This window comes from Hyaena hyaena, unplaced genomic scaffold (assembly GCF_003009895.1).
Source record: "Hyaena hyaena isolate Hyena2069 unplaced genomic scaffold, ASM300989v1 scaffold_434, whole genome shotgun sequence".
NCBI lineage: Eukaryota > Metazoa > Chordata > Mammalia > Carnivora > Hyaenidae > Hyaena > Hyaena hyaena.
The window spans coordinates 220371-239132 of record NW_024081069.1 but is presented as its reverse complement, the minus strand read 5'-3'; the positions used below and the strand labels follow the sequence as shown (position 1 = coordinate 239132).

General features: G+C 41.4%; 1 protein-coding gene across 1 annotated transcript in view; it reads right to left on the bottom strand.

The window, feature by feature from the left end:
• LOC120245870 (kalirin) overlaps window positions 1-18762 on the bottom strand; it is a 298908-nt gene that overhangs the window by 112741 nt on the left and 167405 nt on the right. The window contains exons 12-13 of the mRNA XM_039253041.1: window positions 17361-17569; window positions 13660-13834 (exon numbers count right to left, since the gene is read on the bottom strand). Of these exons, the coding sequence (XP_039108972.1) occupies window positions 13660-13834; window positions 17361-17569 (384 nt within the window). The remainder of the gene's footprint in view (window positions 1-13659; window positions 13835-17360; window positions 17570-18762) is intronic.

The following is an 18762-nucleotide window of genomic DNA, read 5'->3' as shown; positions in this document are numbered from 1 at the left end:
GGAAAGCCAGTAGTCTGGCACGAGGGGCTGCCATCTGGGGCACACAGGACTCCATTTTTTTTTTTTTTTTGCTAAAAGTAAGACCTTTCTTCATGGAAAGAGTAGTTGCTGTCTTGGAAGCAGAGATAGGGGAACTGTGAAAATACCACCTTTCCTTTCCTAGGCTCCCACCTCATTGCCCCACATCTTTTCAGGTCAACTAAGGGATCCATTGAACTCAGCGGGAAAACCTAGAATCTACTTATTCTGGGGAGTCCTTGGGGATCTGGGAACCAGCAGGTGGACAGGCAAAACAAGATTTTGTTGTGTTCCATCTTTTAAAAGTACTTCATTCTCTAACTAGAGTAAGGAGTTAAACTGAGAATAAAAGAGATCATTGATTTATAATTCATAGGATGAAAAGGCCTGTATATAGATGAGGCCCATAAATATGTTTTTCTTCCTGTATTTCAGAAAGTTTAAGTTACATAACAATAAAATGCACATATCTAATTAAGCATTCATATGAGTTTTGACAATTTTATACACCCATGTGGCCATTACCAAAAACAAAATATGAACCTTTTCATCACCCTAGGAAGCCTGCTTGTTCCCCTTTCCAGTTCATTCCTGCCAACCTCCACCCCCTGACATGCCTCAGGTACCATTTTCTTATTTTTATCACCACAGATACAGTTTTGCCTATTCTTAGATTTCATATTAATGAAATAGTACAGTATGTACTCTTTCAGGTCTGGCTTCTTGTATTCAACATGCTATATGTTTACTTACTTGAGAGAGAGATAGAGAGCAAGTTGGGGAGAGGAAAAGAGAGGGAGACAAAACCCCAAGCACACTCCATGCCTCCAGCACAGAGTCTGATACAGGGCTTGAACTCACAAACCATGAGATCATGACCTGAGCTGAAACCAAGAGTTAAATGCTTAACCAGCTTAGCCACTCAGGTGCCCCAACATACTCTATTTAATATTCATCCATATTTACATGTTTATGAGTAGTTCATACCTCACTACTACAAAGTAGTATTCCATTATATAGATATACCACAATTTATTTGTCCATTCTCTGGCTGATGAACATTTGGGTTGTTTCTAGTGTTTGGCTCTTATGAGTATGGCTGATTTGAAACTTCTTATACAAGTCTTTCTGTGGACACAGGTTTCCATATTTCTCTTGAGAGTTACCTGAGAGTGAAGTCATATGGTCATAAGGTTGGTGCATGTGAAACATTCCCAACAGCAATTTGACATTCAAGTAGGAATGTATGAAAGTTCCCATTGCTCTATGTCCTCATTATCATTTCATATCATCAGTCTATTTAAATGTAGTCATCCTGGTGGGCATGAAGTGATATCTCATTATGGTTTTAGGATACTAATGATGGTGAGCACATTTCATATGCTTATTGTCTGTCCATTTTTAACCACTTTTGCAGAGTGTCTTTTCACATCTTTTGCCCTGTTCTCAAAAACTAGGTTAATTATCTTTTGCTCAAAGATTTGTATAAAGTCTTTTAAAAAATTATTTAAATTTTAGTTAGCAAACATACACTGCATGATTGGTTTCAGGAGTAGACTTCAGTGATTCATCACTTACATACAACACACAGTGCTCATCATAACATGAGCCCATAAGAATTCTTAATATATCCTGGATAAATCCTTTATCAGATAAGGTACTGACAAGGGCTAAATAAAAAATTTTAGCCTATTTCCTGACCTGTAAACTAAAGGAAATTAGAATAAAACTAAGACAACAATTATGAAAGGAAGAGCCTATTTTTTCTATCAATTTTATTTTTTCTGTTTTGTTTCCATGAAAGTGTCTGTGCAGGGTCTGTTTGCTGCAGGAAGATTCCACAGGAGACTGAATGCAGGAGTATGTGGAGTAGAAAGTGTTGATGGTCCTGGTAAGAAGGAGTTGAAATACTTTAGTTGAGAGAGTGAGCCTTAGAAATCTGGTATCTGGGGAATCTGAATCTAAACCAAACGTGATATATGTCCAGCATTCTGAAACTAGTGTTTCTATATTCTTTCCTCTCCCCTTCCCTCTCCTCCTCTACCCTAACCACCTTGACATCATTAGGCTGAGGGCCCAAAGAATGAGAATTTCAAGAGGCTACTCAACAGATCAGCTTGACTCCTAAGGCTGCCCTCCTGGGATCTGCTCTCTTTTCTCTCTGTTTGGCTGGCTCTTCCAATTACCCGAAGAAGTGATTCCCAGATCTCTGAAAAAGTCTGATTTGTGTATTTCTAGTAATGTACTGGAGTTCATTTTCTTTCTGAGTATCTTCTGTTTTGTCAAAAAATGTTCTTCTATTGTATCCTTCCTTCCCACCCTCTTTCTAGGGTACAAGGCTTGTATTCAGCAGGGGTAACCCCCCTCTTTTTTATTTTTTTTTTAAGAAAAAAACTGCTTTCAAACCTAAAGCTTATTTACTGTTAACAAACAAACCTAGCTTTCCAGGCTTATCTCATGCTCTTCTGCTACACAAACCAGTCAGCCAGTTACTCGCTGACCCTGAATGTTGGCTCCTGCCCTCTCCAGCCTCCTTCCCTGGTCCCACTGCCCTGAAATGCCCTTGTTTCTTCTCCCAGTTTGCTCAAGTTCTCCCCACCCTACAACATAAACCCTCTGACGTGAGGACCTTCATGACCACCCTGAGACCCAGATGTTTTTCTCTGGCTTATTTCATAATATCAGACGTGGACTTGTTTGCTAATACAGAGACTGTGAAAAGAAAATCCTGCACTAGGGAATTAACTTGGCCACTTAACTCCATTTGGAAAAGAAACCTGAAAGGATTTGTTCAGGGCAAAAAGTAGGGCCTGAACCAAATGAATGAAAGATAGAACACAAGTTGCCCACAGGGCATTCAACTTTTAATCACCCTATTTTGCTTTCTCCTTCCACTCAATTAGGTCCCTCTCCACTCCAGCCCACTCAGTTCCCCTCTTGGCTCCAGTGGCTCCTATCTCCCTCGCTCTCCTGAATTAATTGGAGTGTTAGGATACAATGACCTCTTTGAGAGATACATTGGCAATATTTCTATTCTAACAATTGTCTACTCTAGAGCCATAGCCATAAGGTAAATCAGAGAAGGAGCAAAACAGAAAGAAAGGATAAAAGGCAGTGGGAAGTAGGAAGGCTCACTTCAAAATGAAGCCCAAGACTTTCCTGCAAGATGGGATTCACTGAATCCAGCATTCTTCTGGCACAGACTAACCCAAGGGACTTAGTTTAGTAGCTGCCTTGGGCTTTGTTCTTAGGGCACCCTCTCCACTGTCTCCTCCCATTTTCTGGGTCTTCCCCAGTATTTATGTAGATAGCACACTTCAGCCTCTCCCCTCCCAATGTTTTTTTCTATACTTGCCCAAATCAAAATTGACCTGCTGCTTCACTTCCCTCTTCCTTCGACCTATTCCCATCTATTTATCTCTTTGTTATCACCCGCTCAGCTCACAGTGATGTCCTTTTCTCCAAATCACTTGAAGATGCTGGTAATCCTGATGACGATGATGTCCATGGGTTAAAGAATGTATTTACCTTGTACAAGCATACTTTGTTTTATTGTACTTTGCTTTATTGCACTTTCCAGATATTATGCTTTTTACAAATTGAAGGTTTGTGGCAACCCTGTGTTGAGAAAGTCTATTGGCACCATTTTGCCCATAGCATTTGCTCATTCCAAGTCTGTGTCACATTCTGGTAATTCTCATACTATTACAAGCTTTTTCATTATTATTATATTTGTTTGGGTGATCTCTGATTAGTGATCTTTGGTATTACTACTGTAATTGATTTGGAGCACCATGAACCACACTCATGTAAACTGGCAAACTTAATACTAAGTGCATTCTGACTGCTCCACCAACCAGCCATTCCCCCATCTCTCTCCCTCTCCTTGGGCCTCTCTTTTCCCTGAGGCACAACAACATTGAAATCAGGCCAATTAATAACTCTGCAATGGCCTGTAAATGTTCATGGAAGAGTCTGTGTGTCTCTCACTTGAAATAAAAAAATAGAAGTGCATAAGCTCTATGAGGACAGGTTGTTGAAAGCTGAGACAGGCTGAAAGGTAGGCCTCTTCCACCAAACAGCTAAGTTGTGAATGCAAAGGAAGAGTTCCTGAAGGAAATTAAAAGTGCTACTCTAGTGAACACTCAAATGATAAGAAAGCAAACAGCCTTATTGCTGATATGTAGAAAGTCTGAGTCATCTGGATAGAAGACTAAACTAGCCACAACATTCCCTTAAGCCAAAGCCTAATCTAAAACAAGGTCCTCCATGGTCCTCTGTCAAGTTCCTCCTAATCCACCTATATGAGCAAACACATGGGGGAGAAGAATGGGGAAAATAGTTGGGGAGAGGGAGAGAGGCAAACCATGAAAGACTCTTGAATGCTGAGAACAAACTGAGGGCTGATGGGGGTGAGGGAGAGGGGAAGGGGGGTGATGGGCATGGGGGAGGGCACTTGTTGGGATGAGCACCGAGTGTTATATGGAAACCAACTTGACAATTAACTATTTAAGAAAAATAAAATAAAATAAAACAAGGTCCTAACTCTCTTCAATTGGGTAAAGGCTGAGAGAGGTGAGGAAGCTTCAGATGAAAAGTTGGAAGCTAGCAGAGGTTGATTCATGAAGTTTAAGGAAAGAAGTAGTCTCTATAACATAAAAGTGCAAGGCAAAGCAGCAGGTGATGATGTAGAAGCCGTAGCGAATTATCCAGAAGATCTAGTTCAAGTAACTCATGAAGGTGGCTACACTAAGAAACAGATTTTCAACACAGGCAAAACAGGCTTCTACTAGAAGAAGATGCCATCTAGGACTTTCATAGCTAGAGAGAACTCAATGCCTGGCTTCAAAGCTTCAAAGGACAGGCTAGCTCTCTTATTAGGGGCTAATGCAGCTGGTGACTTGAAGTTGAAGCCAGTGCTCATTTACCATTCTGAAAATCCTAAGCCCTTAAGAATTATGCTAAACCTACTCTGCCTGTGCTTCATAAATGGAACAACAAAGCCTAGATGACAGCACATCTGTTTACAACATGGCTTACGAAATAATCTAAGTCCCCTGTTGAGACTTACTGCTCAGAAAAAAAGATGCCTTTCAGAATATCACTTCTCACTGACAATGCATCTGGTCACCCAAGAGCTCTGATGGAGACACATGATGAGATTAATGTTGTTTTCATGCCTGCTAAAACAACATCCATTCTTCAGCCCATGGATCAAGAAGTACTTTCAACTTTCAAGTCTTATTATTTAATAAATACATTTTGTAAGGCTATAGTTGCCACAGATAGTGATAGTGATTCCTCTGATGGATCTGGACAAAGTACATTAAAAACCCTCTGGAAGGCATTCACCATTCTATGTGGAATTAAGAACATTCATAATTCACAGGGAGAAATAAAAATATCAACATTAACAGGAGTTTAGAGGAAGTTGACTCCAGCCCTCATGGATGACTTTGAGGGTTCAAGACTCCAGTGGAGGAAGTAACTGCAGATGTGGTAGAAAGAGCAAGAAAATCAGACTCAGAAGTAGAGCCTGAAGATGTGACTGAATTGCTACAATCTCATGGTAAAACCTGAATGGAGGAGGAATTGCTTCTTATGGATAGAGCAAAGAAGGTGGTTTCTTGAGATGAAAACTACTTCTGCTTTTTTTCCCCCTTCCCCTCCCTTTTGTCTTCTGTTAGGTTAGCATCTGAAGATGCTGTGAACACTGTCAAAATGACAACAAAGGATTGAGAATACTACTTCAACTTGGTTGATAAAGCAGCAGCAGGGTTTGAGAGGATTGACTCAATCCTCTTCTTCTTGAAGGAAACTCTACTGTGGGTAAAATGCTATCAAACAGCATTGCAGGCCACAGAGAAATTGTTCATACACATGTTGTATACATTAAGGTCCAATACTATTCCAACTAACGGTGGGAAGGAAGGATCCAAATACTTCATTGTAGTAAGATGCTCCAAAACACAAGTGCTGTCAATTGCAAAATGAGCATCTTTCTGTTTTATTATGCCATTATTTTTATTAAGATGAGAAGACAGAAAGCTAAATAGTCACCACTGACCTACAATTGCTGATTATAGGGAAAGACATATTGCCACTAAAGAGACAGTCTTATTGCATGGGAAGAGCTATTTTATCTCTGATGGGTTTTGTAAATTGATACAGGTTACCACCTTGAAACTAAAATTCACCAAATTACCAAAGCCATTTATTCTTCTTGTCTAGCCTAGTATTTTCTTTTCTTAGAGTTCTTTTTATTTATAAAATCAATTTATAAAATGTTGAGATTAGTGAATTCTAATATAGGTTATTTTAAAGGTTTATTAGAGCATTTTCTTCTGTTTTATTACAGTGTATATATATGGCTTGTTAAAATATTTATTTATATAGCTACATAAAGACCTCTGGAGATAGTGCAAGAACTTTTGGGAAAAGCAGAATGGTCTGGCTATAAATAAATCCACTCAATTGTTTTTAATTTTTGGCAAAATAATGTCAGTTCATATTGAAACATGCTAGAATTGTTGAGTTCCAATGTTCAGTTACCCAATTTCTATTCCAGTAGATAATCTGGATAATTGGATAATTCTTATGAACAATTTCATGTTATTTTCTTCATTAACATCATGATAAAACAGAGATCTTTGATATAGTCATGACTGATCTTGAGGGGATCCTGAGTGGGTACTTCATCCCTATCTTTGCCTCCTAAGGAGTTTGAGACCTGTGGAAATCTATTTTGTTTTTGAAAGATCTCTCCTTGAAACCTAACAGAAGACAAAGGGGGAGGAGGAGGGGGAAAAACAGTTACAGAGAGGGAGGGAGCAAACCATAAGAGACTCTTAAATACTGAGAACACACGAAGGATTGATGGGGGAGTGGGGGAGAGGGGTAAATGGGTGATGGGCATTGAGGAGAGCACTTGTTGGGGTGAGCACTGGGTGTTGTATGGAAGCCAATTTGACAATGAACTATATTTTTTTTAAAAAACCAGAATTACAAAAAAAAGATCTCTCCTTTGTTGAAGAGCTCCTATAACATATATTGTCCTCTCATTCATACTTACCAATGCTTGAGTGTCAGAGTGTTTTTCCTCCTGTGTAAGTGAAATACTTAGTCCTTTAGCTTACATCTGCTTCCTCCTACTGAATCCCCAGCATCTTCACCACAAAAAAGCATATAGAATTTGTACCTTGATAATACACACACTGAATTTGGGTCCACACTGCCAGATGTATCCCATTACAGAGTGATCTGAAAATTTTCCATCAGGGATCTTTGATAATTTACCAGTGACTTGCCAGAAGACAAAAGCTGAATGAATAATCATTTTTTATTTTGTTTTGTTTTTTTAAGAAGGAAGACAGTAGGAGAAGCCCTCCCAACCCCCACCCCAATGATCCTGAAATCAATTTGACAAAGGTCTAGAAGAGATTATCAAATTAATATTTTGTGTAGATTTTCGTCTACTTTATAGAATTTATTCTGCATTTCTTTCTCAAAGGAACTGGAGTATATTGAGAGAATGCTACAGTGATCCCTACAAGCAATCCACAAAGACAGTTCTCAAACAGACCTCATTTTCTTTCTTGTTATAGTTACAATGTTGGTGGATTTGAAGCATGTTGCAAACATGGAGTCTGAGGCTGTATCTGTATCTGTAGAAGAGGTTATGAAAGTGGACCAGATGATGTGGTCCTCAGATGATCCCCAGGCAACAGAATGACTGTGCAGGCTGATGGCCCTGAGTCACCAAAGGAAAACTTCCTGTAAAGCACCACAGGGCCCTACCTGACCTGGCCAACATTTCAAATAGCTACAATGTTGAAGCAATAATAAATTTACTGTGATAGGCTGAAGAACTGGGCCAGGAAGAAAAAAAGTACAATTTGAGAGGGAAAAATATATAAAAGCTTCTATTTAAGTTTGTTTTTTAAAGTCAAGTATATCAGAAGCACTTTGAAAAAAACATCCAGGGGCTTCTAAGGGAGCACAAGCCTAGCCAAAGCAGGTTGATAATATCACTGAAAAGGCTCTAACTCCCGGGCCTCTCCGGGAGAGTGTCAGCATCTGGAACACACTGCACCCAGGTGTGTGTAGAAAGGCATGGCTAAACTCGCCTTCAACAGACGGCAACCAGGAGAGGCGGCCAGGTCTCCATGATGTCTGCAGACCATGTCATATCCAGAAAGACATGAATAAATTGGCGATATGTGCCACAGAGAAGGGCTGATGGTGAAGAGAAATAGTTATCAAATTTTTAGAGTCAAAGGGACTGTAGAAAGAACTATATAATCTCAACATTTTTCAGATAAAGAAAAAGAAGGCTATGATGACCATTTTCAAATATCCTTAAGGCTGTCAAACAAAAGAGGGAACAGATTTATTCTGTTTTGCCAGAGTGTATTATTAGGGCCAAAGAGCAGAAGGGTGGAGATGCTGGTTCAACACACTGATGAAATCCTGAGCTCCCTTGTCTGCCCTCTTCTCCCTTCCCCCTAAACCCCACATCTAGGCTTTGGAGGTACCCCAGTAGAGAATGGTGGCATCCCCTCGGGAGGCCAAATCCTGGCCACCAAATTTTCCCTGTCTTCTAGGTGTAATCTCATGAAGAAACCTTCCATGGGCAGCATGTCTAAGCTAAATATTCCTGCCTCTGTGATCTCATCCAACCATGAGTCTCTCTCAGCAGAATCATCACACTGTATGATTCTACATCTCTGTCTCTCCCTAGCTAGCCCTCTAATGGCAAGGATGGTTTGTATCCTCAATGCCCAACATAGTTCTGGATTCATATTAGGTGCTCACTAAATGTTTATTGAGCTGGATCAGGCAAAAAGCTGACTGAGCAATCTCTTTCAAATATGAGACACTAAAGGCCTCTGCATACAACCAACTGAAGAGGTGAGACCACCAGTAAATTGCCATCAACTGCCTGTCCTCAAGGAAGAATTTTCCTCCTTGAAGGCTATTTTTTTCCCCAGCCTCAGCCTAGTCACAACCAGTCCTAATGTGACCTCTATAGATTTATAGTTGGATGCTCCATTCCTTACTCAGGTTAATTACACAGATTAATTTTCAGGTACATTGAACAAACTTTGATTGTAATTATAGAGTCGGAGATTTAAAAGAAAAACTATAACTCTGGCCCATTTTTCATAAGTTCCCTATTTAGAGACACCTATCTTTCTTGGTGTCATTTCTAGTACTGTCTAATGTGAGTATGCCCACCCCAAGGGATACCCAAGATTATCCACTGAGAACAGAAAAATTTTCACCGTATAAATATGCATATGTATGCGCATATATATTATATGCGCACATATTTAATTAAACCAATAAAAACATGCAAAGTTTCCCTAGACTTTTACTAGCAGATTGACGCTGTAACCACTGGCAGATGGTGGGGTAGGAGAGGCCTCCTCCAGGAGGGCAGGGGCTCACAGGGCAGAGGGGCTGACTGTGGCCTGTTTGTCGGGTTGCTTTTACCATATTTCAAATTACTGCTCTTTTTATGCACCCAGTTAAAAAGATTTATCTATTATCTAGTTCTAACTAATCTTCACAGAAAGACACATGGCTTATCACGTTTCCTGCAAAGAAACTGCAGTTTGAAGATAATAATAAGCATGAAAGCACAAGAGAACTTTGAACTCTCTGTCAGCCACCTTACAGGGTAAAGAAAACACTGATAATCTAATCAGATCTGTCAAGAAACCAGGCCAAAAAAAAAAAAAAAGATTAGAAATTATCGAGAAGGTGATTTGAAATATGAACCATGACTTCTAATGAAAAAGCTATACTTCACCCTAAGGGCACATTGAGTTCTGAGGTTACTAGTCAGTGATAGCAGAACACATGTACCATTTATGAACTAATATATGCACAGATAGGGAATTGAAAGTTCAAAAATATTTTAAGAGAGTGAACAGCCAAAAGAGTTTGGAGGCCACTGGCCTAGTCTTGCTTCTGAAAATATTTTTTATATCTTTCTGATCATTCTTAATTGTAGAAAACTTTGAAATGCATGGAAGGAAGCTTCAAAAACAAGAGAAAATCACCCACATTCTTACCACCACACAAAAAACCATTATTCGTCTCTGCTATCATAACCTTTTCATATAAAATGTCTTTCAAAGAAGGGAGCTGAACATACAGGAAAAGCTTTACAGAACATCATGGTCCATTATGGGTCACTCTGTCTAGTCTCCATGGAGGCAAAGAAGGTATGTCAGCAATGCAGCTACAGTCCTAGTTTTAAGTGTTTGCTTAATACATCTGGGACAAGTTTCACTCTTGGTGGGGGTGCCCTATGACCTTACCCCAGGTTATACCGTGGGCACCATATATACCTTTCTCCCTGAGGAAAAGGAGACTGGCACAGAAACTCCAGTACTATCTTAAATTTTAAATTAATTAGCCCATCTCAGCCATCAGTGACATGTTTAAAGAGTCATGCTTAGATTCCCAGATGTCAGGGGAGCAGACCTGCTTTTCAGTAATCTCCAGGAATTCTGAGTATGTACATCAAATGCCTTCCTCAAGGGAAGGAAGCCATGGCTGAAGGTCCTGCAGTAACAGCCCCGACCCTGGCTAATGTCAGCTCCAACATGTCCCCCATTACAGAAACCACCCTCAGTTTCACACTCTGACTCTTCCCTAGGTGTTTGCTCTTCATGCCTACAGTGAAACACTAGCTGGTATGTGAAATAATCTCATCACCTCAAAAATAACTTCTAACAATCTGAGTTGAGGCAGAACTTCTCTATAGGTTTGGCAGGGTTTCCATTTTGATCTGAGATGAAATGCAACACTTCCCAATATTTGGGACATATCCCAAATGGGGAATAAGACCCCTTCTAAAACCTGGATACCACTGCCTAAACCAGAGGGTGCTGAACCAAATCACTATTTTTATCTCCCTCATTTTATTAGACCCTTATATTATGTCCCCACTTTTGCTCAACTGCATACCAAGTATCCAAGTTGTTGTGTACTATGGGGTGGAGGGTAGGAGAGGGATGTTTTATTTAATGTAAAGGCTGAAGAGTTCAAATCCTATAATTGAAATAAGTTCCTCTAGTGGGACATTTAAGTAGGATCCACTTTTAAAGTATTTGATTTATAGTTTGCTTTGTTTTATAAAGGAGAATTTTGGCATGTACTCTGGATTATTTTTCAGGAGTGGAAATGGATTTTCCCAGAATCACTGCAGGCAAACATACCCTGGTGATGCCCCCGCCCTTTCTGGCTAAGGTCAAGGGTGTAGTTCAGGGCAAAGTGAAGCTGTCTCACCCATTCTGGAACTAAACCAGCAACCCAGACCTCAAAACCATGTCATCTAATAAAATAAAACTTAAACATCCAAACCCTCAGGTTGTTTCCTTCCTCTTAAGCAGTTTTGGATGTGGACCCAGAAGGACAGGAGAGTAAACAAAGACTGCAATAGCAACATCACCACACTTGCTAACATCTTCTCCCATGGCTATATTCACTCTCAGCAGGTGAAGTGGAGCTCACACCCCCTCTTTCCTTCTTTGTTACCTTATCACCCCAGCTTTAGGAAGTTCACCATGTTCCCTCTGCTGTGTGCTCAAATCTCTTAAGTTTCCACTAGTATTCTCATTGGTCTTTCAACATATTTTTTTCAAGTATACATTTTTTTCTTTTTTTTAAAAAATAGTTTATTGTCAAGTCGGTTTCCATATAACACCCCGTGCTCATCCTCACAAGTGCCCTCCTCCATGCCCATCACCCCCCTTCCCTTCCCCCCCTAGCCCCATCAGCCCTCAGTTTGTTCTTGGCATTCAAGAATCTCTCATGGTTTGCCTCTCTCCCTCTCTTCCACTAAGTATACATTTATTTTTCTTAAAGCTTATTTGCTTTAAGTAATATCTACACCCAACATGAGCTCATACTCACGACCCCAAGAGCGAGTCACACACTCCTTCGGCTGAGCCAGCCAGGTGGCCTACAACATATGCTTGAATACTAGTAGCCACCTGAAATCCTTTTGAGTGCAGATTTGAGCTAAATTAAGTACAAAGTACACATAAATTCACCTAAAGTTATATAAAAAGTTGGAAGGATAATTGAGATCTAGATTTAAAGGATTCTCTCTTCCTTTTTCCATAAACTGTCCAGAATGCCCCTTTTAGACCATGAAGTCTCTTTTTCAATGTTTATTTATTTCTGAGACAGAGAGAGACAGAGCACAAGTGAGAGAGGGACAGAGAGAGAGATGGAGACACAGAATTAGAAGCAGCTCCAGGCTCTCAGCTGTCAGCACAGAGCCAAATGTGGGGCTCGAACTAGCGAACTGTGAGATCATGACCTGAGAGGAAGTCAGACACTTAACCAACCAAGCCACCCAGGTGCCCCTAGACCATGAAGTCTTTAAGCAAAAAACTGCAGTGGCTTCCAGGGAGGCAAGGGGAGAGGTGTGTTTTTGAGCAGAGAATAATCATAGGACAATAAGGAATAGGAAAGATTGCTTTAGGACTGCTTTTCGTTTATATTTCTGATTCTCGATATCAGCATTTTTGGTCACAGAACTGAAGAAAAGAGCATCTTCTGCCAGGGCAGTTTTCTGGTCCTGCCTGGACTGTTTTGGGGATGTTGGAATTTCCATATTTAAAAAAAAGTAATTTCCTTCCAAATCAGTTTCATGAAGCTTCTACAGATATTGTTGGGGAGATGGCTCCTAGACACCCAGAAGCCCCAGCTGTGAGGTGAGGGTTGGAATGCAAAACAAAATGTAAAAGAATGATGCGTGGAGAAGTGGCTTTCCTCAGGACCATACCAGCAGGGAGCAAAGGGAAGACAGTGGATCTTTCATTTAACCCTTTGCCATCCCTGAAAAGGACAAAGTGCCTTGGATGTTGGATACTCTTCACACCCCAGAAGCCCTCCTGGCCCAGTTTTAGTTACTGTTTCAAAGCAGAAAATAATAAAAGTTGGATATTATTTAGAGCAGACATTATTCACAGGCATCACAAAGGGGATATAAATATATTATAACATCTGATCCTGACCTTCCCAGAAGGAACTGAGGAGTCCATGAGATGAATCAAGATGGCCTTAGCACAGACTTACCTTCTCAGTGAGCACAAAGCAAACTGAAGAAAAGGTCTTCCTCCCTGTGGCTCCTGACTTTTTGGCTGCTCTGTGATTTCATCTAGTTCCTGACCTACAGTCATCGACTGAGAAGGCCTCCAAATTTTAACATCTACTTCCCCCTCCTGAAGCTAAAGGATCCAATCACTAACTCAAATGGACACCTCCATGGTTTTTCAAGAACCAAAGTACCAAGGGTCCAAATAATCCCAACCAAAAGCCTTCTCAGTGAAGTCATCCCAGACAGAGAGTGAAACAAAGAGGTTCTGCTTGGCAGAGCAGGTGAGACGGACAGAGGAATGGAACATGGTAGAATGTGAACTGTGAGTTTGTTGATTCTAAAAATGTATCCTTGATGTGAAGTCCCCTCTGATTCCCTTAGATACTGCCCAATGCTCCCTTCCCAGCCTCTGATGCAGTGCCCTTGACCAGGAAGCAGCCCATTCTGCAGTCCACTCCCCAAGAACTCTCCATGACTCCCTCCCTGTCCTTTCCCAGTGCCACCTCCCCAACCTCTACCTCAATGGTATATTGCTCGAAGATGCGCAGCTGCAAGAAGATGTCCAGCTTGATCTTCCGCTCATGGAACAGCTCCTCCATCTGCACCTGGGCATCGTCCAGCTGCTGTAGGACTGACTCGATGTGGCTGATGGAGCTGCTGTGGGGCGTCTTGTTGTTGGACACAGCCGAGTCCCTGTGGCAGAGTGGGGGCAGAAGGGAGGGGCCTTCGTCATCTGAGCAAGGTGGATGTGAATCAACAGTATCATTCAAGATGTTTATCAGACTCCTACTGTGACCCTGCTACTATCTCCTTAGTAGGTGAGTCAATGACACTTGTACCCTCTTTGGGGTTCAGAGCACTGTAGCTCAAGACTAGCTACTTTCCTCTTTATTCCTCAGACAGAACTGTGAAAGCAATCAGACAGAGAAATGCATGGAAAGGTCTCTACAAAGCATAATATATTAGGGAAATGGAAAGATTCCACATATATATGTAGCCTAATATGCAGAGTTTTAATACACACACATACACATGCACACGAGTAGACACATTAATCACAATGAGTAAAAGTAGACAAATTAAAGGCATATGAAAAAATCACCCTTCCTAGTTTTATCTCACAGGATTACTGTTAAAATAAAATGAGACCATGGTTACCATAATTATTCATCCACTTTATAGTGCTATGCCAAAGTTATGGGCTGGTGTTATTGCACAGGCTCCAAGCTGTAGTTAGGAAAGCACAGGATCTGGAGGCCACAAGCTCGGGTTAAGTCCCCACTCTGCACACATGGGCTTGTGGCCTTGAGAAATCACCTCCTTGAGCCCCCACCACCCCCTGAAAAATGGACTTAATACCTGCTCGCTTCGTGATTTGCTGTTAAATAAGACAATGAATGTAAATAGGCTCTGTGAGCAGAAACATGCTGTGTGAATGGGTGTTAATCCTGAAAGGACACAAGAGAAGGATCGAGTGCTGACGGGGGCACGGGCCCAGCTGGGGAGGGCAGAGGGTAGGGCACAAGAGGCTGGGATGACAGTGAAGTTTCAAACAGGATGAGCTCTGATTTGGGCATTAAAATAAAAGGATGATGAGTCCAGCCAAACAGGCAGGAGGGTGCACTTTCTGAGTGGAAGAGTCTATACAAAAGTGGGAGGGGACAGTGGCGTGTCATAGAAGGCAACCAAAAGTAAACAAATTGAGCTGTTCAGAGAGGTAGGGGGTGGTGAGGCCTCCTAAGAGATCAATATACTAGGAAAATTACACAAGTTCAGAAGTTTAGATTCTATAGAGCCCTAAAGCTTGAAACAGATGGGCACATTCATTATCTTGTGGCATCTTGGTTTCTTGTACAGTGTAAGAGGTCGGAGGACAAACCATCAGCAAGTTTTCTGAAAACCAGTCCTTTCAGCCTGTGTTTGTCTCAGAAGCAGTGGTATCTGAGCTCATCCTCTGTGTCTGAAGGGGGCATAAGACCAGTTGTCAGGAGCCCCTCCTTTCGTCATTCTGAGAGCTCCTGGTTCCACCTGCTACTTGGGCCTATTGGGGCACAAAGCTCCACCATTGCACAGACATCCCAATCATGAAAAGAATGTAAGGTATGTACTTGATAGTCTGAATTATGCATTTGTTGAAGACTTTACTGTTGGAAGGATATGATTGTTCTTTCTGACTGCTCCTCTTGGACTTTTTTATATCACAAAGTTTCCAGAAGAAAGAGAATGATTTCTGACCATTCTGTACAGCACTTTTGTCACCGGGAATCACAGAGATGATGCAAAAACCACCTTAGGTGCTTCAGTAAGCTGACTCCAGAAGAGTCTTGGAGACCTAGAGAAGATGTGCGTTCTGATGTGCATGAGGCATCCTGCCCATTTCCACTAGGCACCATTAACTCCTTTTCCTCTTTGACTGGTCTCAAAATAAGGGAGGGGGGCCTGGGCTAGAGGGAATGCCCTCTAATGAGGGAATACATGGTCACCAGTGGTTATTGATCACACACCTATGGTACTCTCTGAAGTCCATGGAATTTAAACTTATAGAATGGGCATCAGCTATGTCACTACCTTCATCATTACAGAGTAGCCTTCAGCCTTTAGGCATCATGCAAGGTTGGCAGTTGAGAGCAAGTGTCATCCCTACACAATGAAACTGGCAAAGCTTATGAAAAGTTATTTGGAGAGAAAACACCAACCATCACAAAATTCTAGAGCTCACCAACCATCACAAAATTCTAGAGCTCACAAAATCCTAGAGTAACCTCCTTAATTACACAGACAAAACAGCTGAGGGCCAGAGAGATTAAGTGACTGCACACTATTTGGAATTTTTTTAAAAAGCAAATAACAGTTGGGTTTCCTAGGTAGGCAGACAAAACTCATGTATTATATATTTGTAAAGATGAACTGGGGGAAGAAAGGAAAGAGGCTGTCTTGTTAGTATGCAACAGGAGGATTCAAAACATCTCATGTGCATGTTTGGAATAGACATGATTAATTTCCAACAGAAAAACATGCCAGGGCTATCTCAAGGTAAGTTTTCATTGTTTAATTGGACAACTGGTACAGGGCAGGGGAAGCCCTCTCCATTTGAAGTAATTCCCTCAGGCTCCAGGGCTGGCCTGGGACTTGCTGATGAGATTATTCCTGTCCGGAGCTGGCAGAGGTCCCAGCACTCGGTGATTTTAGGATAGAACAAGTCCCTGCAGACAGACATCATTAGCACCTTCAAGTCCTATTTATACAGCACCTGGGCACAGGGGTGGTGCTGCGGGCTTGCTCAAGGCCTTACTACACTTCATCTGAGGAGGCAGCATCCTTGACAGGGACAGGAAACTAGATATTGATGCCAACAGAACAGAGGCAATGGTGTGGATGATTCTAAATGAATATAAGGTTTTAGACAGGATTTTCCTTCTTAGTTATGTTTGTTTAGGTTGATACAGAAGGAGCTGTATTTTCAGGGCAGCAAGGAATGGTGAAAGGGTCATACTTGGGTAATGGAGAAGAGAGTGGTATGACAATACAAACTCTCTATATCCCCATGGAGGATGGCTTTGGATCCCCAAAGCCAACCATTTCAGCCAGCCGATGCACTAGTGTTCAGAGTTCAGCCTGATAACAGATGCCAAATAACACTATACTCCATAATGGCTATTTTTCCACCTGACCAAATATGCCATAATTCTTTTTTTTAAGTTTATTTATTTTGAGAGAGAGAGCGAGAGAGAGCGAGTGAGCATGAGCAGGGGAGGGGAAACAGAGAGGGAGAGAGAATTCCAAGCAGACTCTGTGATAGCTGTGCAGAACCTGATAGGGGGCTTGAACTCATGAACCGTGAGATCATGATCTGAGCCGAAACCAAGAGTCAGACATTTAACTGACCGAGCCACCCAGGTGCCCTGAATATGCCATAATTCCTCATGAAGATGTTATTATTTTCTTTTGAATGTTGCTAACTTTCATATTCATTTTACTTATTTATTGCTAAATAAGAGCATGAATGATAAAAATTTCCTTGAAACAACAGAGCTTTTCCATTTACTTTCATTCTAAACTCCAGTTGGGTATGGCACAGGCATTTTCATATCGGACAGATGGAGAAACTGAAGCTCACACAAGACCACAAAGCTGGTGGTGGCTGAGCCAAGACTGGGACATGACTTATCTCACATCTAGTCGAGGGCATTTCCCACTGGAAAGCACTGCCCATGCTGACCTGGCCTCGCTGGGCTCCCCCAGGGAGGGAGGCGCTGACCTGAGTTGCTGGATAAGGTCTTCGCCTTCCTTGATGACATTGAGTGTGGCATCCAGAGTGGCGGTCTGCTGCTGCTGGAACTGCTTGATCAGTTCCTGGACCGCATCCACTGAGTCTGCACAGACGTCCTCCAGCATTTCCTTCTGAAGGTCTTCCATCCATGTCCACAACTATGGGGGAGAGAGCAGAGACTCCACTCAGGGAAGACAGGAGAGGCCGGGGTAGAGCAAGGGCAACATAGTAGGGACAGGGGTCACCAACGTACCCTCAACCAGTCAGTCCAATGTCAGACTATTGTTCTCATCAGCACACCTATATTTATATTCATTACTCATCTCTGCTAAGTTTACTCCATTAATGGTTCCATTCTCTAAGGATGAGAACCACCTTTGGCTTAACCACCCTGTAGTTCAGGGAAACTTACAATCTTGGAGCATGAGTTGACCGCTCATCTTTGAGAAGCTAGGAAGAACAAAGTACTGGTGATAGGCATATATTATTTCATCTTTCAGTAAGGAGGGCTCTGCACACCTCAGGCAGCTATAGACCGTTTCCTAGAAATGTATCATGATGTTGGAAATATGCAAAAAGGAATGTCATGCTCCATAAGAACCCAATTGAAGATTAATTTAAAAAATATGTGCTATGCTAAATAATTTATTTCTTTTCAAGGCTACCAGGTTGGGTAGAAGGTTGAATGCTGAAAATGAGACTTATCTTAATTTCAATATAAGTATGAGCCATTTGCTCCATGATATTCGAGGCACTAAAATGCAGTCAGGGTGATATGACTGGTCAGACAACTTTAAAAGAGCCAAGGATAATGTTTTGAACAGAATAAGCACTAGAAATGATGAAGAGTTGAACTGAATTCTGAAAACTCATGTAATGATAGCTCTTCCTCTACAGAAACTGGGTCTCCAGTGCCCTGCCACAGTGCTCTACTTCTAATTACTCCTCTTGAGCATGCTCATAAAGTAATGGAGGGAAAAATGAGCCTGATGCTTGCTTAAAAATAAGGAATCTTCACCTGGCTGTCTAGAAAGATCAGTTCAAGGCTCTACTAGGAAGGGAAAAAAAAAACCAGTATAGAGAGAAAATTGGTAGGATCAGATGTAGATTTTGGCCCCTGCTCTTCATATAGCTTGTGGTGCCTTTGAGTAAATCACTCTTCCCTTGGCTATCTATGACTTCATGTGTAAAATAAGTTAAGGAAAGCATTAAATAAAATGGTTAATTACCTTCTGGTTCTAACTTTTACATATGTCTTCCATGTTAAGAACATGGATAAACATCTGTCTCAAGAACATTATCTCATCTAGTTAGTTCTCAGTGTGGTAAATCAGCGTATGGCCTTCGTAAC